The sequence below is a fragment of the Gorilla gorilla genome, chromosome X, assembly GCF_029281585.2.
Source record: "Gorilla gorilla gorilla isolate KB3781 chromosome X, NHGRI_mGorGor1-v2.1_pri, whole genome shotgun sequence".
Taxonomy (NCBI): Eukaryota; Metazoa; Chordata; class Mammalia; order Primates; family Hominidae; genus Gorilla; species Gorilla gorilla.
Window position 1 is genome coordinate 32,335,044 of NC_073247.2, and position 27,342 is coordinate 32,362,385.

A 27,342-nucleotide genomic window follows, 5' to 3' on the forward strand; every position below is an offset into this window, starting at 1 on the left:
CCAAATCCTCATGGGTTAAAAGAAACAGCAAACCCCTGACCAGAACTGGCGAGAATGGAGAGTAGACAGCAGGGAGGGCCAAAGCCTAAGAAATCGCTACAAGACTAGATGCCGAGTTCGAACTGCTGCCTGGACGGCAGCACCCGAGCGCCCGCAAAAATAAGCCCCCGCGCCATTTCCGGTACTAGCAAATCCTCCTGTATGTCCCCACTGGAAGAGTCCGGTGGGAAACCGTGCCACCGCAAGGAAGGAGCCGGCGGTAGCTTGGTTCCTGAGCGGATGCTGGGGCTGTAAGGCGCGCGCGGTCAGCTGTTGGCGGTGCAGGGAGGAGGACGCCGGGGCTCGCCTTCCCTCCTCTGCCGCCGCTGCCGCCATGATTCCGGTGTCGCTGGTGGTGGTGGTGGTGGGTGGCTGGACTGTCGTCTACCTGACCGACTTGGTGCTGAAGGTGAGGGCCTTGGGCCTAAGGTCCAAGCCCGCGGTGCCCATGGCCGGAGCGCAAGGCCTTCTTTTCTCTTCCCCTGCCTGGCGCCTCCCGGGCTGGACGGTGCCCACGTGCGACAGTCCGCGTGGTGGATCGGCCCGGTGGAGTAAATAAAACATTGCCGGCCGCGGGAGGGGTGTGGCGGCCTGCGCGGCTGACACTGTTGCAGTGCGGGGCAGTGCAGGCCCTTCAGCCTTCGGGTCCTGCCCGGGAGGCGCCAGTGGTGGGATCGGGAGGGCCGGGGCCCTGCCAGACCCAGCAGCTGCAGTGCAGTAGGGAGGAAAAGAAAACGTCTGCTTAGTAAAGACAGTGCTTTCCCTTATTGTTTTTAAGGTCAAAACGCTCTAGAGACTCAGATATTGGAATGAATCTAAATCAAGTCGTGATTGAAATCAGTAGTCTCAAATTTTTAAATGCATATGATCATCTGGTTTGCGGTCAAAATGCAGATTCCGATTCAGCAGGTCTGCGGCAAGGCCTAAAATTCTGCATTTCTAACCAGTTCCCAAGTGCTACTGATGCTGCCAGATCACAGAGTGTACTTCAAAGTAGCACACTCAAATAGCAAGGATTTACATAACCAGTTTCTAACTACTTGAATTCTGATTTACACCCTGCACCCCACTTCTTCACACTAACCAGATACCCTGGGTGCACGGTCCATTTTCCATTTATTTGAGAAGGGTAGCAAAAAATCAGGAAGAGTCGTCTGACCACATGCTTCAGGCAAGCTTTTGGAATTGAGTACTGGGGGGTAGGGGATGGGGAAGAGTAACTATATATGTGGAATAAGATCATATAAATTCTCAAGTGTTTAATAAAAATTCCAGTTATGAATAGAAAATCTTCATGTTATGAATACCATTTAAAATAGAAAACCATAGTATTGCATGTTTTAGCTTTAACAATAAAATGAAATGAGACTTTTCCTTCTATCATTTAAACTTGTAAAGTGCAGGAGGTTATATAGCGTAGTCCTTAGATCCAGGGCTGGGCTTCTAGCCAATGTGACCTTGGGAAAATTGCTATCTGTGCCTTGGTTTCTCATCTTTAAATAGAGATAATAGTAAGGATCTCCTAAGATTATAGAGAGAATTACATTAGTGTATCCACATAAAGTCTCGCTCCTCAACTTGAGGTTCAAGGACCAGTAGCACTTGCATCATTTCGGAGCTTGTTAGAAATGCAGAATCCCAGGCCTCACCCCTGACCTAGGGAATCCGAATCTGCATCTTAGCAAGATCCCAGGTGACTCCTCTGCACCTGTTTGTGTTTGAAAAGCACTGATGTGGCCGGTCACAGTGGCTCACACCTGTAATCCCAGCACTTTGGGGGAGGCTGAGGTGGGAGGATTGCCTGAGTCCAGGAGTTTGAGACCAGCCTGGGCAATATAGTGAGACTTTATCTCTACAAAAAATTTAAAAGTTAGCCAACCATGGTGGTGCATGCCTGTAGTCCCAGCTACTCTGGAGGCTGAGGTAGGAGGATCTCTTGAGTCTGAGAGTCAGAGGTTACAGTGAACCAAGATCGTGCCACTGCACTTTGGCCTGGGTGACAGAGCAAGACCCTGTCTCAAAAGAAAAAGCACTGATTTAAAGTACTTGGCATAGTGGTTAACATGTCATAAGCAATACAGGCCACAATGATTTTGTTGTTTGAAAAAGCCACATGAGCCAGTCATGGTGGTGCAGCCTGTAGTCCCAGCTACTTGGGAGGAAGAGGCGGGAGGACCGCTTGAGGCCAGGAGTTCCAGGCCAGCCTGAGCAACATAGTAAGACACACACACAAAGCCACATGATTTCTTCATGTTGCATATGTGAAAAAAAATCTAAAATAAAAAGAACTTTTACAGTCCCTAGTCACAAGTGTGTGAGGTGACCAAGATGTCACTGGTTTCAGTAACAACCCCTAGCTCCTTAAGAATGCACCAACCTCTGAGCAAAAGACCTAACGCCTACTCAGAGTATCTGCCTGGGAAATGGAGAGACCTCAACTTTTAGGAGCCTGCACCTTTAGTTTCTCTGCCTCCAGCTTGGTCTGCTGATCCACCCTGGGCTTTTCTAGGATTTCTGCATAGACATCTGTTGGAGAAGTTGTGTCACTCCTTTTCCAAGTCTTGGAAAACAAGTACACTTAAAATTTAACTACCTGAAGACTGAGAGCAGATAATACTACAGATCCAAAGCAAACAGCTACCTATATTCAGACTATGGTCATTTTTTAAGACTATGATAGGGCTAAGATTTCCTTCCTGGACAGATAAGTTTCTCACATGGGTGGGCATGAATATGACAATACTTACTGTACTTACTGTAACTGTGTCAGGTATATAACACAGCCTTATGTCATCCAAAATCCTATATTAGTCAAGGACTTCAAACTTCCCTAAAGGTAAAACTCTTGTTGGGGCTGTGTATAAGCCCCTATCCCCACAACCCCAGAGAATTTAAGGGACATTATTGAGCCCAAGATGGCTTTAGATAAGTTTTTTACTTTTTACATGATCGAGGTTGGCCTAACTTCTTAGGGTTGTTGCTCAGAAGAAGAAAGCAAACACTGATCGCAACTGTCCCTTCTCTTGGATTGGTAGGGTTTTTTTTTTTTAATTATAACACAAGGCTTCTGGACCAGTGCTGTCCAATATGGCAGCTATTAGCCACATGTGGTTATTGAGCCTTTAATCAGAGCTAGTCCAAACTGAGATGTGCTGTAAGTATAAAGTTGATGTTGAAATTCAACGAATTAATACCCCCCCAAAAGTAAAGTATCTCACCAATAGTGTATGTTGATTACATGTTGAAATATCTTGGATATTTTGGGGCATAAGTATATGAAAATTAATATTTAAAATTTGGCTGTTAGAAAATTTAAAGTTATATATGTGGCTTACATTTGTGGCTCACATTATATTTCTATTGGACAACACTGTTCTAAGCAGGGGTCAGCGAACTTTTTGTAAAGTGCTTGGTAGTAAGTATTTTAGGCTTTTTGGGCCACACAGGGTCTCTGTCGCATATTTTTGGTTTTTATTGTCTTTTTATAATCCCTTAAAAATGTGAAAACTATTCTTAGCTCACAAGTTGTGTGAAAACAGTCTGTAGTTCGGATTTGGCCTGTGGCCCATAGTTTACCAGACCCTAATCTCAGTAGACCGGTTAGGTCTGTGACCTTTAATATTCTGAAGAATAAACATAAAGCTTTAAGATTATAAACATTTCGGAAGTCAGCATCTTAATTTCCTCTAGAAAATACTTTGTGTTATTTTCTTACACATTATAAATTGTTCTTCAAAATTGAGTGATGTAGAACTTTTCTTTCTCTCTTAGTCATCTGTCTATTTTAAACATTCTTATGAAGACTGGCTGGAAAACAACGGATTGAGCATCTCCCCTTTCCACATAAGATGGCAAACTGCTGTTTTCAATCGTGCCTTTTACAGTTGGGGACGACGGAAAGCAAGGATGCTTTACCAATGGTATTCTTCATCTTCTTTTGTTTGGTTTAGGTTAATCATTAAGTGATCACGACAGACAGCTTGTTAAATTAACTATTTCCATTACTTTGCAGTTTTCTGAGTTTTAAAATATTGACAATATTAAAACTTTCTGGTTTTATATAACCTTATGGGATTGTATCATTGTGGCTTGCATACATTAAAAATCAAGGCATTTATGGCAATTTATAGTTAGGGGCTTTACAATGATCTCTGGGACACCCAAGATACAGGCAGGTTCTGTAGATGAGAGAATGTGAGGGTCAGGGGTGGCATGGTCTAGATTTCTTTTTGTTAAAAATTTAGCCCCAAATGGATTAGAGCTAAATGTAAACAATCAGATCATCAGAGTTAGCAGAAAATGCAATAGCAGATCAAAGCATACAAAGTGGAAAGAAGGATATAATAAAGATAAGAACAGAAATCAGTGAAATAGAAAATATACAATAGAGAAAATCAGCAAAGCCAAAAGTTGGTTCTTTGAAAATATTAATTGGGCTGGGCGCAGTGGTTCACACCTGTAATCCGAGCACTTTGGGAGGCTGAGGCAGGTGGATTGCTTGAGGCCAGGAGTTCGAGACCAGCCTGGCCAACATGGTGAAACCCTGTCTCTACTAAAAATACAAAAATTAGCCGGGCATGGTGGCGCACGTGGTCCCAGCTACTTGGGAGGCTAAAGCACGAGAATCGCTTGAACTTGGGAGGCAGAGGTTGCAGAGAGCCAAGATCACACCACTGCACTGCAGCCTGTGTGACACAGCAAGACCCTATCTCAAATAAACAAATAAATAAATAAATAGAAAATATTAATTGATAAACCCCTACCATGACTGATGAAGAAAAAAGAAACATAAGTAATTAAAAATGAGAATTGAGGCCAGGCACAGTGGCCCATGCCTGTAATCCCAGCACTTTAGGAGGCCGAGATGGGTGGATTGCTTCAGCCCAGGAGTTCGAAACCAGCCTGGGTAACATGGCGAAACCCCATCTCTACAAAAAATATAAAACTTAGCCAGGCGTGGTGGTATGGGTCTGTGGTCCCAGCTACTTGGGAGGCTGAGTTGGGAGGATCACCTGAGCTCTGGGAGGTGAAGGCTGCAGTGAGCTGTGACCGTGCCACTGCACTCCAACTTGGGTGACAGAGTGGGACCCTGTCTCAAAAACAAAAATTGGAATTGAAAAGAGGACATTACTACAGATTCTATAGGCATTAAAAACATAGTAAGACTATTAAGAAAATTCTATGCCTATAAATTTGACAGTTTTAGTGAAATAAACAAGTTCCTTGAAAAGCACAACTTACCAAAGTTAGAAAACATGGCAGATTATCTCCACTATACAATGGTAGCTTTTAATAATTAAAACAATAGAAAAAAGAAACTATTATTAAATTATACCATGTTAATATTTAAGCTCATTTTATCACAAAGTAAAGCTGAAATACGATGCAGACAATAGAAGAGGTAGATGAAAAAGGATGGATGTCTATAACGTCAAAAGGGCTTTCATAACGATATAAGGACAAGATCAAAACAATGTTATGTAAATGAGCAAGTGCATGAGAGGAAACAAACTTTTTTATTGGGAATGATATTCGGATTCTTTAGTTATCAGAGAATTATAAATTATAAAACTGCTTAAACTAGTGCTCATGCTGCAGTCAAATATTTGAAGTTCATGTAGGAAAAAGAAGCAGAGTTACTGAAATTTTTTAGCCATTATTTTAAAGCTATGAAATGTGGCTGCTTAGTGAATTTGCTAGTCCATGAATTGGGAGAAATTGTAAATTAACATGATTTTTTTCCCTTTTGACAGGTTCAATTTTGGAATGGTGTTTGGCGTAATTGCCATGTTTAGCTCATTTTTTCTCCTTGGAAAAACGCTGATGCAGACTTTGGCACAAATGATGGCTGACTCTCCCTCTTCTTATTCTTCCTCCTCTTATTCCTCTTCCTCCTCTTCCTCTTCCTCTTCTTCCTCTTCTTCCTCTTCCTCCTCCTCGCTTCACAATGAACAGGTGTTACAAGTTGTGGTAAGTATCGTCTGTTTGCTTTAAATAACTATCGAAATAGAGATGCAAGATACCACTTCTGATCTAGTGTAACTCCTATCCATAATATAAATATGAAAATAAATTAAAAGTCTCATAATTTTCAAATTACCTGCTTACACAAAAAAATTAATAAGAATACAGCAAGGAATTGTTGAAATATTTGGTACTAGTTGTAATATTAATGGTAAAAGAGAACAAATGAACCATCATTAAGACTGTCAGCAATTAAACAGATACGTGACTGTCTTTTTAAGATATTAAATGATTGTTATTTTCAAAGAATAAGCATGCTGATTTAAGATCTCTATAATGTATAAGTAAATTGCATTCTAATTATATGCAAAGTGTTTCCCTTTCCTTTTCATGGCCTTCAGAGCCTAACCAATAATATCCTTTTAATTAAAGATATAAGACCTTTCTGAATGGTCACTGTGATTTCTTAATGTGAAGAATAATGTGCTGAGTTGTACTCCTTTAAAACTCATGTGTAGACCTATACCTTATCATTTTATGTCTCCAAAGTTTGGAAGGGGGCTTTACATTGGCTCACTTTTATTTCACATTTTTACATTTATAGTTCCCATTTCCATGAGTCATGGATGTTGTTTTTAATCATGTTCTTATTAATGGAGTAGACTAAGGATTAGTAACAGATTGGGTTTTTTTTTTCTTGTCTCTTTGTGTCCTCTACTAGGCTGGGTCACTGGGAAGATTTAGAAGTCATTTATAGAGAACAATAATCTCTCCTATGGCCATAGCTCTTTCTTAGAGATTAAAAAGATTTAGCAGGTGAGGCCTCAGAAGAAAGTATTTCTTTCTTCAGCAAGCATTCCCTGCCTTACAGATGAGAAAATCAAGGCACAGACACGTTAAGTCACTTGCCTGTGGTCACAGCTCATAACTAGTAGATCCATCATCACTGATCTTACAGCCTATAGACATTATGCTCTATTATTATTTTATTATCATTATTATTATTATTTGAGACGGAGTTTTGCTCTTGCTGCCCAGGCTGGAGTGCAATGGCGCGATCTCAGCTCACCACAACCTCCGCCTCCCGGGTTCGAGCGATTCTCCTGCCTCAGCCTCCTGAGTAGCTGGGATTACAGGCATGCATCACCACGCCTGGCTAATTTTGTACTTTTAGTAGAGATGGGGTTTCTCCATGTTGATCAGGCTGGTCTTGAACTTCCGACCTCAGATGATCCACCCGCCTTGGCCTCCCAAAGGGCTGGGATTACAGGCATAAGCCACTGAGCTTGGCCTATGCTCTACTTTTAAGAGAGACAAATAATTCTTCAAGGAACTATAAGTAATTTTACTTACAGTTTTATACCTCTAGGTATATGGTGGGAGGATAGGTGGGACTGGAGGCAAGAGAACAGGATAGTGCAGGATATAAGGTGGGAGATACAGGTAGGGTCTAGGTTATGAAGTTTATATTTTACCTGTAGGTAGCAAGTCTGTACAAAATGGACCAAAGTCATTAGAGTGAAGATGTGGAGATCATTTAAGAGCAGTAATTTATTTTAGAAGTGATAAAGATATAAAATTAGTGGCAAGGAGAATGAAGGGGATGGATTCAAGTAACCTTTTGGAGTAGAATTCTCAGACATTGGTGATTAATTAAATGTGAGGCTGGAGGGAGAAGGAAAAGTTTAGGGTGACTCTCAGGTTACACAATTGGTTCTTGTTCAACAAGAAAGAGGGTAAGAGAGAAAGAAGCCAGTTGGAGAAAATATGATCACTGGCTTATCTGCCTGCTAGAATTAGAATGGCAAAACGTTGTTTAGAGAAGAAATTATTTCTTCTCTTTGCCACTCAGTTTATTCATAGTACTCACAAAAATGTCAGCTCTATTAGGAGATCCGTGCTTTGGAACCATTAAGAAGTCAGCTGCCCTCTGGAGCCCACCATGCATATTCATGTATAAGTTTAAGAATGTTATGAATCCTGACTTTGACATGAGCTCTTGTAGCTTAAGTAACATACTTTCTGTTTACTCTATAATTCCTGACAGCCTTGTTCAGTATTAATTCTCCAAACCATGGCACTCTGTGTTGTTGAAAGTATTCTGTATTCAGTATTCTGGTACATCTGATACCCTGTGTGAATCATGGCAGAGACAGATGGGCAATCGTGTACTGTTGCCAGCAAATAAGACCTACCATCTGTTGGTATTATCACACATTCAAATTCTTACTTTATCTCACTCACTAGTACATGCAGAAAATAATAAAGAGAAGGAAGAAATATCCTATTGGACCAAGCTTACTGATTTATTTGAAATAAAGGTAAGGTAAGCAGGATATTTTGTGATATAGAGGGTATGTATGACAGTCTTAAGTATGTAAATTTAGAGAGGGGTCAGAGAAAAGTATAATACTGGAAAGATGTCTGACAACTTAGGAATGGAGCAGGTATATAAAAAGGGACATAGAAGTTCTTGAGAAAAGTTGCTCAATAGGGTCCAAGTAAAGAGAATTTCAGATAATGAACATTATAAACATATCCATTTCCTTTGACTCTTTACCTCCACATCTGGGACTCTAGCTTAAGGAAACACTTTCAAATATAGAAAAAATAGTATTCATTAAGCTCTTTAGCCTAACGTTATTTATTATTATGAAGAATTAAAAGCAACCAAAATATCTAATTGAGGAATGGTTAAATTATTGGATTGTCATTCAATTAGATATTATGCACACATTAAAAATGATTATAACTAGTTTCAGCCGGGCTCAGTGGCTCACGCCTGTAGTCCCAGCACTTTGGGAGGCTGAGGTGGGTGGATCACCTGAGGTCAGGAGTTCGAGACCAGCCTGGGCAACATGGTGAAACCCCGTCCCTACTAAAAATACAAAATTAGCCGGGTGTAGTGGCGTGTGCCTGTAGTCCCAGCTATTTGGGAGGCTGAGGCAGGAGAACTGCCTGAACCTGGGAGGCGGAGGTTGTAGTGAGCCAAGATCACACCATTGCACTCCAGCCTGGGCAACAAGAGTGAAATCCCAGCACTTTGGGAGGCCAAGGTGGGCGGATCACGAGGTCAGGAGATCAAGACCATCCTGGCTAACATGGTGAAACCCTGTCTTTACTAAAAATACGAAATAAATAAATAAATAAAAATTAGCCGGGCGTGGTGGCGGACGCATGTAGTCCCAGCTACTGTGGAGGCTGAAGCAGGAGAATGAGATGAACCCGGGAGGCGGAGCTTGCAGTGAGCCGAGATCGCGCCACTGCACTCCAGCCTGGGCGACACAGCGAGACTCGTCTCAAAAAAATATATAAATAAAATAAAATAAAACAACAACAAGAAAAATGATTATAACTAGTTTCTTAACTAGAGAAAGGACACTTGGAATTAATGGAATTTAGAAAATGATTCAAGCAGCATTGTTTGAATCTTCAGTTACTAAAGGAAGCTTTTTAGATGAGATTTCTCTGTGTCCATAAAAATAAATTCCAGTTGAATTAAAATTAAAACTTGAAACCATAAAAGGCCTTGAAAGAAAAGACCCATGTTATCATTTTTATGAGCACAGAATGAGGAAGACATAGAGTGCATAGTAGAAACCATGAATATTTTTTATGTAACAGTAACACCTTTATTTTTTATTTTTTAAATACTTTATTAGAGCAGTTTTAGATTCACAGCAAAATTAAGAAGGTACGGAGATTTCCCCCCTTACAATGATGAACCGACGTGAATATGTCATTACCACCCATAGTTTACATTAGGGTTCACTCTTGGTGTTGTAGGAAACCATGAATACTAATAGATTTGACTACCTAAATTTTATATATCAAAAACTAAAAACAAAGTAAAATTAAAAGGCAAACAAACTGTGGAATACATTTATGTCATGTATTACAAAGGACCAATGCTGATATTTGAAGTGATCTTACGGATCAGTAAGAAAAAGTTGAATACTTTAGGAGAAAACAAGTCAGGTTATCAGTAGGCAACTCGCAGAAGCACCAAAAAATGGTCAAAAGTCCGGGGAAAGTTCAGCTTTACAAATGGTCAAAGAAATGTAAATCACATTGCAGATTTGAATAAAACGAGCTTGCCCAAGGTTATGGAAGGGTCTGCTTTTAGAGTATAATTTGATGACATGTATCAAAATCTTTTAAATTTTGTGTAATAATAGCATTTACTACCCTCTCTGTGAGGCATAACATTAAACATTGGACAAAGATTAGCTCATTTAATCCTCAAAATTACCCTTTTGTGCAAATGTGGTTATTTCCATTTTAATGATGAGAAAATAGGAATGTTGGAGGAATAATGCCAACTTTCCCAAGGTCATTTAGCTAGTTAAGAGATAGAGATAGGACCGGCCGGGCGCAGTGGCTCACGCTTGTAATCCCAGCACTTTGGGAGGCAGAGGAAGGCGGATCACGAGGTCAGGAGATTGAGACCACGGTGAAACCCCGTCTCTACTAAAAATACAAAAAAAAATAGCCGGGCGTGGTGGTGGGCGCCTGTAGTCCCAGCTACTCGGAGAGGCTGAAGCAGGAGAACGGCGTGAACCCAGGAGGCGGAGCTTGCAGTGAGCCGAGATCGCGCCATTGCACTCCAGCCTGGGCGACAGAGCGAGACTCCGTCTCAAAAAAAAAAAAAAAGAGACAGGACCTCAAACCCATAACATGTCTCAAGAGCCCAATCCCTTAGCAAGTATGCTCATCTAAGAATTTCTTCCTCCAAAATATTTAGGTGTGTGTGTCCAAATATCTTTATCACATTATAAGAGCAGAAACTTAATTAAATGCCCAACAGTTTATTCCATAGAACACAGTGTAGCTATTAAAAATCATATTGAAATAGAAAATACTCATGGGAAGATGTCTGTGATACTGTTAAGTGACGGGGCAAATTTCAAAACCAGATTTATAATAAAAGTATAGTTTTTAAAATTATGTGTGCAGGAAAAGACTAGAAGGACATACATCAGAATGGTTCACAATGGTTTTGTATGTGTATGTATGTTTGGGGAGCAGAATTTTAGGCTTCTGTTTTGCTTTGAATTTTCCAGTTTTCTTGCTTTAAACATATTTTTTATAATTAATATAATTATAAAAGAAAGCAGAAATTTCCTCCAGAAGGATACCTTTTAGTCCCAACTCCTGGACTGTAAGAAATAGATTCTCAGTATGTAAATGGTATTCCTGAGCCTGGTGTGTCCCACTTAGCCTAATTTATTGTCTCTCTTTAACAGATGACATAACTTGGGAGTGATTACTTATCTTACGAGAATATATCTTTGCTATCTAAAAAAATTTGCTGTGCAGCTCTTATGTTCCCTTGTGTATGCAATAATATATACCTGCACATTTTAGGAGCACATGATTGTAAGACAACTCCTGCTTCATATGTTTGTAACATGTCTGTATGTTCCAAATGCCTTAATTTCGACATTAAATTTCAATTTTAATGTATTTGTGTATCTCTTCCACACTATTTTTCTGACCAACATAGTAGACCAACTAATGGAATAGAAGGGTATGGTGCTCCCACACTGATCGGGATCCCTATTAGACCAGCTTTCATTACCAACTCACCTATAACTTGAGGATATTAAAATGAAACTCGCTGATTAATAATATGGAGTTCCTATATTAATCAACACAAATACTTGGAACCTTGCAATAACAATTCAGCGGAAGGTCTAGGAATTTTAACAAGGATTCCCAAATCAGGCATCCAGCCCTTGAGGTTGGGTCAGCTGCTGCCTGCTTCACTGTCATCCTGCATTCCTTGGCACTTTGCTGGGCTGCCTCATTCTTTCCCAAGGTGAAGACTCCAGGAAGCTAACATTTCAACTGTTTAACCTGGTGTTTCTCATTCTCTTTAGACTGGTGGTGTGCTTGTTCCAGAGAAACTGGCTAGTTCGAAAAATGAAATAGTGTTTTTGCTTTTTATTATGATAGAAATGGAGAAGTGAACCATTGTCATATTACTTTTAGTTTGCAGAACATTCAGCTTGAAGGTTTAATACAGAATGAACATCATGTATCTTAGTGCCCAAGTGGGACTCCCCTGCACCCCCACTGATAATTGCTGCCATATTGTGTCTATGAACAGGTTCCTGGTATAAATTTACCCGTCAATCAGCTGACCTATTTCTTCACGGCAGTTCTCATTAGTGGTGTTGTACATGAAATTGGACATGGGATAGCAGCTATTAGGTAATGATATTTACCTTTTTCTTTGTACTACATGCAAAAAACTTTTCATTTAGGAGGATTTATTACTAAAATCTGCTATATTTGATACTTCACTATTTTTCTTTCTGCGGCTATTGCCTAGTGCATAGCCATCATTTGTTACTTTGAGGAAACTTCTCTTTTTATAGAGAAGATTAATATGTTGATGAATATGCTCCATTAACCATGGGCATATCTGTAATCAGGGTCTTTCTATCCTTTGCCTTTTCCAGTGTGGTTATCCTCATGATGCCTCAAAGTTTTTTACCAAGTCCTAAAAGCCAATCTTTCTATTCATCGAGTCAGAATGATAACCACTGTACTCAAAACCCACTCACCTTAGAACTTGATTTGACTTATCAGCTGAAATAATTTCCTGCTTCTGCTTATGTCCTCTGCTGGCTAGAGCAAGAAAACTGAAAGCACTGGGTTTAACAAATATCATAGTCTATCTAGAAACCCAAGTGGAAGATAAGAAGACACCTGGGACTAGCTTTGAGTATCACTCCCTGTTCTTGGTCTTGGCTTCCCAAATGTATCATTGTAACTATACCTAAGCATTTAGAAGCCTATAACACATATAAAATCATGATGGGGAGAGGGCCACATCATAACTCCCCTGCTACCTCCATTGATAATTACGGCCATAATTAGCAAGCATGCTAATAGGAATGTGTTTTATCCTTTCGGTGTGTGGACCAGAGAAAAGGTTAAAAACCTCTGTTTTGGCAGAGAAGATGTAATCACTTCTTATTACTTTCCAGTTGTTTATGAACAAGAGTCTATTTATTGGCAATAAATCCTCATCTTGACAGAGCATATACTGTTACACAGATGTGCACAATAGTGGCTTAAAGTGGTGGCTGCTGGGTTTTTTTTTTTTCTTTTAAAATCGCCTTCAGTGCTTTGCAGCCTTTAGGATTTTACCTATAGACACATCGTTAATAACAGCTTAACAATTTACAATATGTTTGTAAAAATAACTTGGGTAATTTTTTTTTAAATCCCAACTGCCAAGAAAAAAAATGAACTGTACGGTTGTCTTATATATTTAGTATTAAGCAACAGCACAATATATTTAGGTGATACTTTTTTCTAGGGGGGCTGTTTGGTTTTATGAGACTTAAATATTAATTTTTGGAAAATGAAGTGATAAAAAATGGTTCTCTTTTTTTTTTAATATGGAGATCAAAACCTGCTGAAAAAACTGGTTCTCTTAAGGACAATCTGAGCATTATGCATGTTTAAACATACTTATTTAACGTTAGCTTGATAGGAATACACCTAGATAAATCTCCACCATTATTTGTAATTGCTAAGACAAATACAAGTTATTAGGTAATTTACTTGAATTATATCGTCTCCTATGTTCTTCTCTGAAAATAGTTCAGAGTAAACCATAAAAATGTTTTTCATTTAGTTTCTCATAAAAGCCATTTCTGTATATATGTGACTAACTTCAATTATTTGCTCAACATATTGGTTTCTAAAAATTTTGAAGTTATGTCTATTTCAGTATGCCCTATTTTGCAAAATTCAATTTCACAGATAACCAAATCTGTACATTATTATAAAATTAAGATTATATATAGTATAGGTATAATTTTTTTGGCTGTTCAGAGAGACTTTCTGTTTTTTAAGCAAGAATTCAAATTACAGTGAAAAGTTTTAAGATTATGTACACTATTAATTTGATAAATATAATAGTAGTAGTAAACTCCTTTTTCTTATGTGATTTCTTAGGGAACAAGTTCGATTTAATGGCTTTGGGATTTTTCTCTTCATTATTTATCCTGGAGCATTTGTTGATCTGTTCACCACTCATTTGCAACTTATATCGCCAGTCCAGCAGCTAAGGATATTTTGTGCAGGTAACAGACTTAATTTTGTTTTAATATTCATCTGTGGTTTTGGTTTTGATTTTCTATGGTTAGTGCTTTTTGGAAAATATATCACAAATAACAATATCTTATCTTTTGGTTAATAACTTCAGTTTATAAGACCCCTTCAAAAGTAGAGGAGTAAAATAATTTACATTCCAGCTGCTTCCTTAAAACCAACTAAAAACAACATAAATTAATTTTAAAAAATTTAAAAACAGAGGAAAACTTTGTTTTGTCCACAACATGAAATCACAAACTATGAAGAATGTCAACTCAGCTGAAATAGAATGAAATTTGCATCAAATCAAGGGAGAATATGAAGAATTGACTAAGAGATAAATCAAAAGTATCCAGGAATGGGAAAAAAAGGGTTATGAAAGGATGAGTAGTGAACTCTAGCACTGTCAGAGTTCAATCAGAGAAACAGAATCCCTTGGAGATGGAACCACAGTTCCAGCTGAGTGAAACTGACATACGACAAATTAATCACAACCCTGCATCACTTTTAATGGAATAACTGAGGCTAAGCAAGTGTGGAGTTAGAATTCTCAAACTAACAACGACAACAACAACAAAAAAAACTTGAAGGTGGGAAAAACAAAAACGGGAAATATAAATACTAATTTCCTCAACTTCATAGTGGAGAGGACATCTGCCTGAACCTGATAAATCAAGAAATAGAGGCTTGAGTATATCACTTAAGATTATAAATGTAAATACTACAAGATCTAAAAACACACATAAACTTTTCAAGTTATCACAGTGAAAGCATGAAACACAGACCAAAGAAAACAGACCCTATATCAAAAGATAAACCATGGTAATGAATTTAAGACCAAAACACATTTATTTTGTCAATAAACATAAATGAAATAAGCTCACCTACTGAAAGAAAGATGCCCTTAGTTTGTATTTAAAACATGTCCCAAATATGTGATGTACAAAATAAATCTAAATAATTACTCAAAAATATTGAAAGTAAAATGATGAGCAGAACATAACATGCAAATGGGAACAGAAAATAAGACCAAAAGCATTATATTAGACATTGGGGGCCATTTAACAATAATAAGGAATATAAGCCACAATGAAAATATAACAGTTGTGAATCTTACTGTATCAAGTAACAAACCATCAAAGCAAAACAAAAATGGGAAAAGTATAAGAAGAAACAGGTAATAAAAAGACTCACGCTTTAATACATGGCAGATAAGTATAAAAAAGTTAGGCTAAGGTAAAAATAGGTATGTCAAACTCTATACCGTGAACACAGAAGACAATATTTTTTCAAGTGCCCATGGGACTTAAAGTCACAGTAAATTCCCAAGAGAAGACTAGCAAACTAAGTAAAAACTACCTGAAATTTAGAAATTTATCTTAATCACACCTTGGATCAATTTAATTCAAACCTGTGATTTCAGTAGATCTAAAAATTATGATGATGAAATCATTTTACTGAGATAATGTTTAAAGTTTTGCTAAAAGAAAAATGCACTGCCTTAGGCAGTTATGCAAATACAAATGGAAATAGATTAGTTGAGTATTAAACTTAAGTGAGAAAAGAACTGTAAAATAATTAAGAAATGATGATGTAATTAGTAAGGATATAGGCAGAAAATAATAAATTAGAAAAAACAAAACTAGATCTGCTAAATCCAAGAGCTCTTAAAAAAAAATCAAAGGTCGAACAATGAGAAAAAGCATCTAAAGACAATTAGCAATCAGATTGGGGAATGACAATTGATAACAGAGAAAATAAAAACAATTATAAGTGTTGTTTGCTCATCTCCACAAAAAAAATTTCAAAACCCTGTATAAATATAAGAAAATAAAAATAGCTGAAATTAACCCAAGAGGCAATCAAAAAAATCTAAATAGGCAAATAATTACAATGGGAGAAATTAAGAAAGTTGATAAAGAACGCCCTTTCTTTTTCTCTTGAGATGGAGTCTCGCTGTGTTGCCCAGGCTGTAGTGCAGTGGCATGATCTAGGCTCACTGCAGCCTCTGCCTCCCAGGTTGAAGCGATTCTCCTGCCTCAGCCTCCCAAGTAGCTAGGATTACAGGCACGAGCCACCACGCCCAGCTAATTTTTGTATTTTTAGTAGAGAAGGGGTTTCGCCAAGTTGGCTAGGCTGGTCTCAAACTCCTGACCTCAAGTGACCCTCCTGCCTCGGCCTCCCAAAGTGCTGGGATTACAGGTGTGGGATTGCTGTGCCTGGCCCAGCTACTCTGGAGGCTGAAGCAGGAGAATCACTCGAACCCAGGAGGCGGAGGTTGCAGTGAGCCGAGATCGCGCGCCACTGCACTCCAGCCTGGGCGACGGAGCGAGTCTCCGTCTCAAAAAAAAAAAAAAAATCCTTAGTAAAAGTAGGAATAGCTGCATACATCATAATAGCACAACACTTCGCATTCCTATTAAAGGACAAGACAAATTCTACTATCAACTATTACTGATATTAAATGTCATATTAGTGCAATTAAATAAGAGAAAAAAGTATAAAAGGAGTAGGCTTTTTTGGCAGATACTGTTATATGGGATGGACAGGAGGGGAAGACATGAAAATCAACTAAAATGAAATACATAAAAAATCAGTAAAGAGCCTGCTTACGAAAGTGGAAAAACAACAGCTGGGCGGGGTCGCAGGGTGGCGAACGTGAACACGTGGGCATGTGCGTGTGTACGCGGGCACGTGCACGTGCTTTTGGGGCCGACAGACGCGCCAGTTGCCTAGGCGCATGCGTCTGGCTATCCCAGAAGCACCTGCGCCTTCCGGCTCGTGCTTTCCTCAGGCTCGCGCCTTTCTCTGCAGCTCGCGCCTTTTTCTGCAGCTCGCGCCTTTCTCTGCAGCTCGCCCCTTTCTCTGCAGCTCGCGCGTTTCTCTGCAGCTCGCCCCTTCCTCTGCAGCTCGCCCCTTCCTCTGCAGCTCGCCCCTTCCTCTGCAGCTCCCACCTCACTCCCCTCAGCGTTCTTTTTCCCACGGTCTTCCTGTTGCTGCTAACCTAACTAACTCTCAGCCATGGCCTCCAACGAAGATTTCTGCATCACAGAAGACCTGGACATCCCGGCAGAGATTGTGGAGCTCCACGACATCAATGTGGAGCCCCTTCCTATGGAGGACATTCCGACGGAAAGCGTCCAGTACGAGGATGTGGATGGCAATTGGATCTACGGTGGCCACAACCATCCGCCTCTGATGGTGCTGCAGCCGCTCTTCACGAACACGGGCTATGGCGACCACGACCAGGAAATGCTTATGTTGCAGACACAAGAGGAAGTGGTGGGCTATTGCGGCTCAGACAACCAGCTAGGCAACGACTTGGAGGACCAGTTGGCCCTCCCGGATAGCATTGAAGACGAGCACTTCCAGATGACCCTGGCCTCTCTGTCGGCCTCGGCGGCATCAACATCAACCCAGAGCCGCAGCAAAAAGCCCAGCAAAAAGCCCAGCGGCAAGAGTGCCACCACCACTGAGGCCAACCCGGCAGGCAGCAGCTCCAGCGAGGGCACGAGGAAGTGGGAGCAGAAGCAAATGCAGGTCAAAACGCTGGAGGGTGAGTTTTCCGTGACTATGTGGTCCCCTAACGATAACAATGACCAAGGGGCAGTGGGCGAAGGCCAGGCTGAAAACCCACCTGATTATTCCGAGTACTTGAAAGGGAAGAAACTTCCTCCTGAGGGGTTACCAGGCATTGATCTCTCAGATCCTAAACAGCTGGCAGAATTTACTAAAGTGAAGCCCAAAAGGTCCAAAGGAGAACCTCCCAAAACAGTCCCTTGCTCTTATAGCGGCTGCGAAAAGATGTTCAGGGATTACGCCGCCATGAGAAAACATCTCCACATCCACGGGCCCAGAGTCCACGTATGTGCAGAATGTGGCAAAGCTTTTCTTGAGAGCTCAAAGCTGAGACGACACCAGCTGGTCCACACCGGCGAGAAGCCCTTTCTGTGCACATTCGAAGGCTGCGGGAAACGCTTTTCCCTTGATTTCAATTTGCGCACACACTTGCGCATCCACACCGGCGATAAGCCCTTCGTGTGCCCCTTCGATGTTTGCAACAGGAAGTTCGCTCAGTCAACCAACCTGAAAACCCATATTTTAACGCATGTGAAGACCAAAAACAGCCCGTGAAAAGGAGAAGACCCCTCTCAGACTTGGGAATTATCTTCCAGGACTGCGGTAGGGAATAAATATGCCTCTCAAAGTTTTGTATGTTGTTTCTAAGAGTTTTTAAAAAAATGAGTCCTGCACATTTAAGGTTCGTGTTTTGTTATAGTAAAAATAGAATTTAAACGTTTTTAAAAATGTAAACCTTGACATAAGATAATAGTGCTAAGATGCCATAGCTTGTTCTGTAACTGTTTTTGTAAAGTTTGGTCCCAACAGGAGAAAAATTCGTAGACTTCACATCAAGAGACGGTTCTTACAAACTGTTTAAAATGGGACTTTTCACATTCTTAGAAATAGGAAGTTCATTTATTGTTTACAGTGTTTTTAAAAAACTTGTTAAAAAATTCAAAGTGTTCATGTTTATACTTTTAGGAATATGCTTAATAAGTCTATGTATGGTTTTTCTGGAGGTTGATAACTTTGGGAAAGATTTACTTTAAAAGAGTGAACAATTATATGCATACGTGAAGTATTTTCCGCTTAAAAAAGTTATATAGGTGTTATTTGTTTTAATCTTGGTTGTATTCTTGGATGTTAACACATCTTGCATTTTAGCTGTATTAGATCATGTAGTATTGATATTAGGTGATTTAATAGTACTAGTTTAAACCTATTTTAGTCATTTTATTTTCCCCAAAATACTACCAGATGCTGTTGTTTAGTGTAATTTCTTTGCCTGTTCAGTTAAAGTAGTGCTTACTTGTAGAATATATTGTGTATATGTTGACTTTAACACTTAAGTACAGCCTGTGTAATAGAAAAAGCAAAATAAAACACCTCTCTAAAGAAGGAAAAAAGTAGTTTGCCTATATCAGTACAGAAGTTAGAACTAAAGAAAAGGGGGAGGGTGCTACTGGCATCTGGTGAGTGGAGGGAGATCAGGAATGCCACTAAACATCCTACAATGCACAGACAGCCCCACGAAACACATAATTATTTGGCTAAAATGCCAATAGTGTCAGGTGCAGGGGCTCACGCCTGTAATGTCAACACTTTGGGAGGCCGAGGTGGGTGGATCGCTTGAGCTCAGGAATTGAACATCAGCCTGGGCAACATGGCATAACTCGGTCTCTACCAAAAATAAAAAAATTAGCTGAGTGTGGGGCACACACCTGTGGTCCTGGCTACTCAGGAGGCTGAGATGGGAGAATCACTGGAGCTGGGGAAGTCGAGGCTGCAGTGAGCCGTGATCAAGCCACTGCACTCCAGCCTAGGTGACAGAGTAAGACCTTGTCTCAAAAAAAAAAAAAGAAAGAAAGAAAGAAAAGGGGCCGGGGGGGGGGCTGGGCCCGGGGCTCTTGCCTGTAATCCCAGCACTGTGAGAGGCTGAGGCCGGTGGATCACTTAAGGTCAGGAGTTCCAAGACCAGCCTGTCCAACATGGTGAAACCACCCCCTGGCTACTTAAAAATACAAAAATTAGCCATAGACTTCGTAGACTTCACATCAAGAGACAGTTCTTACAAACTGTGTTTAAAATGGGACTTTTCACATTCTTAGAAATAGGAAGTTCATTTATTGTTTACAATTTTTTTTTAAATTGTAAAAAAATTCAAAATGTTTATGTTTATACTTTTAGGAATATGCTTAATAAGTCTATGGTTTTTCTGGAGGTTGATAACTTTGGGAAAGATTTACTTTAAAAGAGTGAACAATTATATGCATATGTGAAGTATTTTCCTGCTTAAAAAAGTTATATAGGTGTTATTTGTTTTAATCTTGGTTGTATTATTAGATGTTAACACATCTTGCATTTTAACTGTATTAGGTCATGTAGTATTGATATTAGGTGATTTAATAGTACTAGTTTAAACCTATTTTAGTCATTTTATTTTCCCCAAAATACTACCAGATGCTGTTGTTTAGTGTAATTTCTTTGCCTGTTCAGTTAAAGTAGTGCTTGCTTGTAGAATATATTGTGTATATGTTGACTTTAACACTTAAGAAGTACATCCTGTGTAATAGAAAAAGCAAAATAAAACACCTCTTCTAAAGAAGGAAAAAAGTAGTTTGCCTATATCAATACAGAAGCTAGAACTAAAGAAAAAGGGGAGGGTGCTACTGGCATCTGGTGGGTGGAGGGAGATCAGAAATGCCACTAAACATCCTACAATGCACAGACAGCCCCACGAAACACATAATTATTTGGCCAAAATGCCAATAGTGCCAGGTGCAGGGCCTCATGCCTGTAATCTCAACACTTTGGGAGGCCGAGGTGGGTGGATCGTTTGAGCTCAGGAGTTGGACATCAGCCTGGGCAACATGGCAAAACCCGGTCTCTACCAAAAATAAAAAAATTAGCTGAGTGTGGGGCGCACACCTGTGGTCCTAGCTACTCAGGAGGCTGAGATGGGAGGATCACTGGAGCTGAGGAAGTGGAGGCTGCGGTGAGCCGTGATCGAGCCACTGCACTCCAGCCTGGGGTGACAGAGTAAGACCTTGTGTCAAAAAAAAAAAAAAGAGAGAGAAAGGGGCAGGGGGGCTGGGTGCGGGGCTCCTGCCTGTAATCCCAGCACTGTGAGAGGCTGAGGTGGGTGGATCACTTAAGGTCAGGAGTTCAAGACCAGCCTGTCCAACATGGTGAAACCATCCCCCGGCTACTTAAAAATACAAAAATTAGCTGGGGTTGCTGGCACAGCACCTGTAATTCCAGCTACTTGGGAGGCTGAGGCAGGAGAATCGCTTGAACCCAGGAGGTGGAGGTTGCAGTGAGCTGAGAGAATGCCACTGCACTCCAGCCTAGGTAACAGAGTGAGACTCCGTCTCAAAAAAAATAAAGTAAATGCCAATAGTGTCCCTGTTAAGAAACCCTGCTGTAGAAAAAGTAAAAGTTTATAAGAAAGATTCCAGAGGTTTGCAGTACTTATAAACAAATCATTAATGGGCAAGAGGTTGTTTAGATGAAAGAAATGTGTGTGCTCCACCACCCTCATTGCCACTTAACCAGCATGGGTAAATCCAGAATCAGAGGGGTGATCTGGTACTAGCTACATGCCTGACGAGATAAGAGACTACACAAATAGTCAAGGAATCAGTGCTGCTGAGTGTCCCGGCTTTTACTCATTTGTTCATGTCTTGTTTCTGTGACTAGCAACTGGGCTGGGGTTGGGGGGAATTCATAGTGGTATCCTAAATTAGTTTCCCCAGAGTAAATTACTGTGCATCAAAGGATTAGTTTTTTTAAATTTTGTTTTAATTTTGTTAAGGAAGCTATGAAAGCAGTACAAGAAAACACAGGTGAATATCTTTTATAATCTTGAAGTGGAAAAGGCTTAGTACAAGGAACTATTTGATCACACAAAAATTTAAAGTATCTATACAGGCAAAACGACAAACCACATCAAACAACAAACTGGAAAGATAAAATTATAATACCTGTTATAAAGGACCAAATTCCTCCCTATATAGATTATAAATAATAGCATATACAAATTAGTAAATTAATAAGACAACTCAAAAAATGGCAATGGATAGAAATAAGTAGCTCTTAAGAAAATGGGCTTTAATTTTTCACCCAGAAGACTGGCAAAGAGTAAAATTATGATAGCATCCAGTGTCATTCAGAGTGGAAAAATGTCAATTATGAGAGTATAAATTAATTCAATAATGCAAACTCATTGGAGGTCAGCTTTAATGTTCATATTTTTTGACCCAACATTTCCATTTCTAGGTAATTTTTCATACCCTTGGAGATGCATACTTAACTGGACGCCTAACATTATAAGCAAAGCTGTGTATTGCAGTATTATATGAAAAGGTTAAAACACCCTAAGTGATTAATAGTAGGATACCTTATACATAAGTTGATATGTTAATAAAAATGGATTACTCTGTAGCAGATATAATGAGATTGATATGTATGAACAGATATGGAAAAATGTCAAAAATATATAAATTTAAAAGCAAATAGGGTGTGATGGCTCACACCTGTAATCCCAAATTTTAGGAGGCTGAGGTGGGAGGATCACTTCAGGAGTTCAAGGCTGCCATGAGCTGTGATCACAGCACTGCACTCCAACCTGGGCAATGGAGCGAGACTGTCTCTTTAAAAAAAACAAACAAACAAAAAAACACGAAACAGCAAAATATAGTATAATAATTTGATATCATTGGTATTTTTAAATGATGTATCTGTATATAATAGAAAAGATCATTTACCTGATAAGTCCTAGACCGTACTTTGTCTGGCTATTTCTGGAATTTAATAATTTACAACACTTTAAAAATTTAAAAAGGAACATTTTACAATGTGAATTCATTACTTGGAACATGTGTTAGCTAGGTATTTGACTGCTCTAATAACTAAAAATAAGTGGCATAAACTTTCAAAACATTCCAAATATAAGTAGTTCAGTGTTGATCGGATAACTCTGTAATTTGGGTACACGGGTTCTGTCTTGTTAGCTCTCCTATTCCCAACATGCAGCTTCTGTGTCGTGGACCTAAATCCAGCTCCATCATAGCTACATTACAGCCCACAGGACAGGGTTGTCTCCATGACATCCTGGTGCTAGTAGTGCCCATACCCCGCCCCATAAGGAAAACTGCAATAGGAAAAGGGAAGACTAGGTATGGGGGAAGGGGTTATCTAGTGGCGTGTTAAGTGAATGTTTAACATCTGGCTCTGCAGGGCTAAGGTAGGGAGCTCTGATGGTAGCATTTGCTGGTTTCTGTGGTGTAAATACTTGCACCGTGGTCAGTTTCAAGATGCAAACCTACACTTCCTGAAGGAGGAATTAGGAAGAAATGCACACAATTAGCTCTGGCAAGCTGGTAGGAGCAGCCTTCAGAGAACCACTGGGTTCATATAACCATATCTGCCATAGGATAGGATATAAGATGCTAAGGGGAAAAAAAGAGTTTAAAAAATATAGGCCTGGTGCGGTGGCTCACGTGAGCCTGTAATCCCAGCACTTTGGGAGGCCGAGGCGGGCGGATCATGAGGTCAGGAGATGGAGACCATCCTGGCTAACACGGTGAAACCACCCGTCTCTACTAAAAACATAAAAAAATTAGCCGGGCGTGGTGGGGGGAGCCTGTAGTCCCAGCTACTCTGGAGGCTGAGGCGGGAGAATGGCGTGAACCCGGGAGGCGGAGCTTGCAGTGAGCCGAGATTGCACCACTGCACTCCAGCCTGGGCGACAGAACGAGACTCCGTCTCAAAAAACAAAAAACATATATATATATAAAACATATATAAACATATATATAAACATATATATATAAACATATATATATATGTATAAAACCGACTGGGCGCGGTGGCTCACGCTTGTAATCCCAGCACTTTGGGAGGCGGAGGTGGGAGGATGGCTTGAGCTCAGGAGTTCAAGACCAGCCTGAGCAAAATGGTGAAACCCCTGTCTCTAGAAAAAAAAACACACACACTAAAAAACTAGCCGAGCATGCTGGCACGCGCCTGTAGTCCCAGCTACTTAGGACACTGAGTCAGGAGTGTTGCTTGAGCCCAGGAGGCGGAGGTTTCAGCGAGCCGAGATCACGCCGTTGCACACCAGCCTGGGCGACAGTGAGACTGTCTCAAAAAAAAAAAAAAAAATTAAATTAAAAAAAATTAAAAACTATAAAACTGTCTTGAAAAAGTTATTAGGAAACTTGCTGCTTTGTACTCTTGAGTAAATTATTAAAATTATTATACATGTATACTCATATACATGCTGATGTGGGCAGAGAAAATCTGGAGTAATGGAAAATGATAACAGTATGTTTACTGTGAGTCATGGGGCTGGTGGTTGAGAAATGGTATTTGGGAAAGATGACTTTTTATTACTTCTATATTGTTTGGAATTTTTATAGTCAGTGTGTATTTTTTAGTAATTTTTTAAAAGCCAATTGAACATTTTTAAATTAATTTCATATTAGGGTTAAAATGTACTGAGACTTCTTTTTCCTTAAAATTGACACCTAATGTCCAAAACTAAGACTAAAGAAGGTTATATATATCCCCACCAATAATTGGGTCCACGCACCTCTTTCAGAGCTTATTAAATGGTATAGAACTAACTAGTCCCGCTATCCCAAACATCACCTAGCCCATTAACTTCTCATTCCCAGTTGTGAGTTGTCAGCCTAGTAGACAGCTGAACAGCTTTGCCCTGCCGTCTTTCCCAGGCAAGGGGGCAAGGTTAGGGGTGGGGAGGAGATGCTTATCTTGCCCTGAATTCAAGACAGGACAAATTCAAAGATCTGGAATTGTCTCTAAGAAGAAGAGTTTAGTATCCCTGCTAAATGTTTGCTGAGCTGTGAGCTCACCGTGGTGTAGCCATCAAAGTGGAAGACAACGTGGGAAACCTGTGTGTTCCTCAAAGCTTAGGGATGTACATAAATTGTGTATTTAGAGGGAGAGAGAAATACATGTGTACCCTCTGCCTACTTTATTGGTTTTAAATTTAGGAATATAATTTCATTGCTTCTAAAATGTCTTCCCACTTCCATGTAAAAAGTCCAGGGTGTCATTTAAATCTAGTTTTTTGTTTTGTTTTGTTTTTTGTTTGTTTGTTTGTTTGAGACGGAGTTTTGCTCTTGTTGCCCAGGCTGGAGTGCAATGGCACGATCTTGGCTCACTGCAACCTCCACCTCCTGAGTTCAAGTGGTTCTCCTGCCTCAGCCTCCGAAGTAGCTGGGATTACAGGCACCTGCCACCACACCCAGCTAATTTTTTATGTTTTTTTAGAGACGGGGTTTCACCATGTTGGCCAGGCTGGTCTCGAACTCCTGACCACAGGTGATCCACCCGCCTCAGCCTCCCAATAAATCTAGTTTTATAATGCTACTTTTAAAGAGTTGCATATATAGGCCAGGTGTGGTGACTCACGCCTTTAATCCCAACACTTTGGGAGGCTGAGGTGGGCAGGTTACTTGAGCTCAGAGGTTTGAGACCAGCCTGGGCAACATGGCAAGATTCCGTCTCTACTAAAAATACAAAAAATTAGCTGAGCATGGTGGTGCATGCCTGTGGTCCCAGCTACTCAGGAGGCTGAGGTGGGATGACGGCTTGAGCCTGGGGGGCAGAGGTTGCAGTGAGCGGAGATTGCACCACTGCACTCCAGCTGGATGACAGAGTGAGAACTCTGTTTCAAAAGCAAAATAAGTTGTATATGTAATAGGTTTTTTTCTTTTTTTCTTTCTTTCTTTTTTTTTTTTTTCTGAGACAGGATATCACCCTGTCACCCAGACTGAAGGGCAGTGGTACAATCACCGCTCACTGCAGCCTCGACCTCCTGGGTTCAAGTGATCATCCCACTTCTCAGTCTCCCAAGTCGCTGGCACCACAGGTGTGCACCACCACACCCAGCTAATTTTTGTATTTTTTGTAGAGAGGCAGGTCTTGCCGTGTTGCCCAGGCTGGTCTCAAACTCCTGGGTTCAAGAGATACAACCACCTTGGCCTCCCAAAGTGCTGGGATTACAGGCATGAGCTAGGGCTACCACACGGGGCTATTTCTTTAAAAAAAAAAATGAAATACATACTGATTTTGAAAAGAAAAAGCCACTAAACATCTGTCTGAAATTTGGTGGGGAAAAAAGAGAGATGAGATGAGATATTTCCTGAGCACGCTGTAAATGAAGATGTTTAAATTTTGAATTATGGTGTATAGAATTTTTAGAAGAGGGATTAAACAATACCTGCTATCTGGTTCCAAGTGAAGAGTAGATTGCTTTAAAAAAATTCTCTATGCTTTGTTGCTAAAAATTCCTTTATAAATAGTGGAAGTAAAATTTGACCATTCTGTTTCTGTACTTAAATGTTTTTAAATCCTTCTTAAATATTGAAAACCCTGTTCTTATTTGTATAAGCCAGTTGTAAGTTTATTTGAGGGCAAAGTAAAAAACATTGGTGATAAAAGTGATGTTGTGATTATAGTAAGCTGGAATTTAAACTTAGAACACAGTGTAAGCCTTGCCAAATTGATAGTTTACATTCTTTCAGCTATAACTACTGTGAGTTATTCAAGGAATATTGAGTTGTTATTTTACCTATTCAGTCATCTGGTGACCTGTAAATCATTTCTGTGTGTTTAGAGAATTAAGGTAGTTGTGTTTTTTTTTTTATTATTTGCAAACCACACTAAGCGTAAGTAGGGCTTGATTGGGGTAGCCCTTAGCCCCCGCTTAATAATAATCACCAGCTTCAAGTCTATGGGTACCTTGCTGCCTTGATGACAACTATAGATTTTCTTCTCCCTTGACCCATGATTTTTGTTTGTTTGTTTGTTTTGTTTTTTTGTTTCTTTGAGATAGAGTATCTTTCTGTCACCCAGGCTGGTCTCAAACTCCTGGTCTCAAGTGATCTGCCCACCTCAGCCTCCCAAAATGCTGGGATTACAGGCATGAGCCACTGTGCCCGGCCCCATGATATTTTTAAACCCTGAGTCTCCCATATTCTGACTTTTCTACTGTTGCCCCAGTCTCATTGCTTAGTATATAAACCAGAATAAAATTGATCCTCAATTCCATATAAGTCCTACTGTTTCTTGGCTGTTGTTTTATTAAAATCATGAAGAAAGCAAAAGAAGGCATTCCATCACAACTATTTAAAAGTGTTCTAGAAGTTACAGTCATTGCTATAAGACCAAACAGGAAGGAAAAGATGAGGTATGAATGTTGGAGGAGATAAATGATTATTATTAGCAAATAATGGAAAATCCAAGAGAATAAAGACTAAGACATCCTAAATGGAAAGTTCAGTTTGGTGATTAATTGCAAAGTAAATATACAAAAATAAATGTAGTATTCCTGTGTATCTGAAAGAAACAGATCATGTAATAGGAAGAAAAGACCTCATTCAGAAAGTAATGTGACATATAAAAAATAAAAAAACAACATTTTAAAAGAAGTATACAGGGCCTATATAGAGAAACTACAAATCTGTACTGAGAGATGTAGAAGATTTCAGTAAACAGATGTCGTGTTCCTATGTCAGAAATGTAAAATTATGGATTTACCCCTAGTTATTGCAGTCATTGTAGTGACATTAGAAATCCTAATGTGGGCCAGGCGTAGTGGCTCACACCTGTAATCCTAGCGCTTTGGGA

The 27,342-nt window shown here is 39.8% G+C and overlaps 1 protein-coding gene across 4 annotated transcripts in view; it reads left to right on the forward strand.

Annotated features, from left to right (window-relative positions):
* Nucleotides 1–209: 209 nt before the first annotated feature.
* Nucleotides 210–27,342, forward strand: part of MBTPS2 (membrane bound transcription factor peptidase, site 2) — a 45,813-nt gene continuing 18,680 nt past the window's right edge. Inside the window, exons 1-6 of one of the 4 annotated variants that reach the window (XM_019019693.4) lie at nt 232–448; nt 3,811–3,959; nt 5,793–6,009; nt 12,116–12,219; nt 13,981–14,108; nt 17,171–19,088. In XM_019019693.4, coding sequence (XP_018875238.1) covers nt 374–448; nt 3,811–3,959; nt 5,793–6,009; nt 12,116–12,219; nt 13,981–14,108; nt 17,171–18,252 — 1,755 coding nt within the window. In that variant the 5' untranslated portion in view covers nt 232–373 and the 3' untranslated portion in view covers nt 18,253–19,088. Of the gene's footprint in view, nt 449–3,810; nt 3,960–5,792; nt 6,010–12,115; nt 12,220–13,980; nt 14,109–17,137; nt 19,089–27,342 lie in introns of those variants that run through there. The other 3 variants (XM_055376378.2, XM_055376379.2, XM_004063906.4) reach the window with 3 other exon arrangements.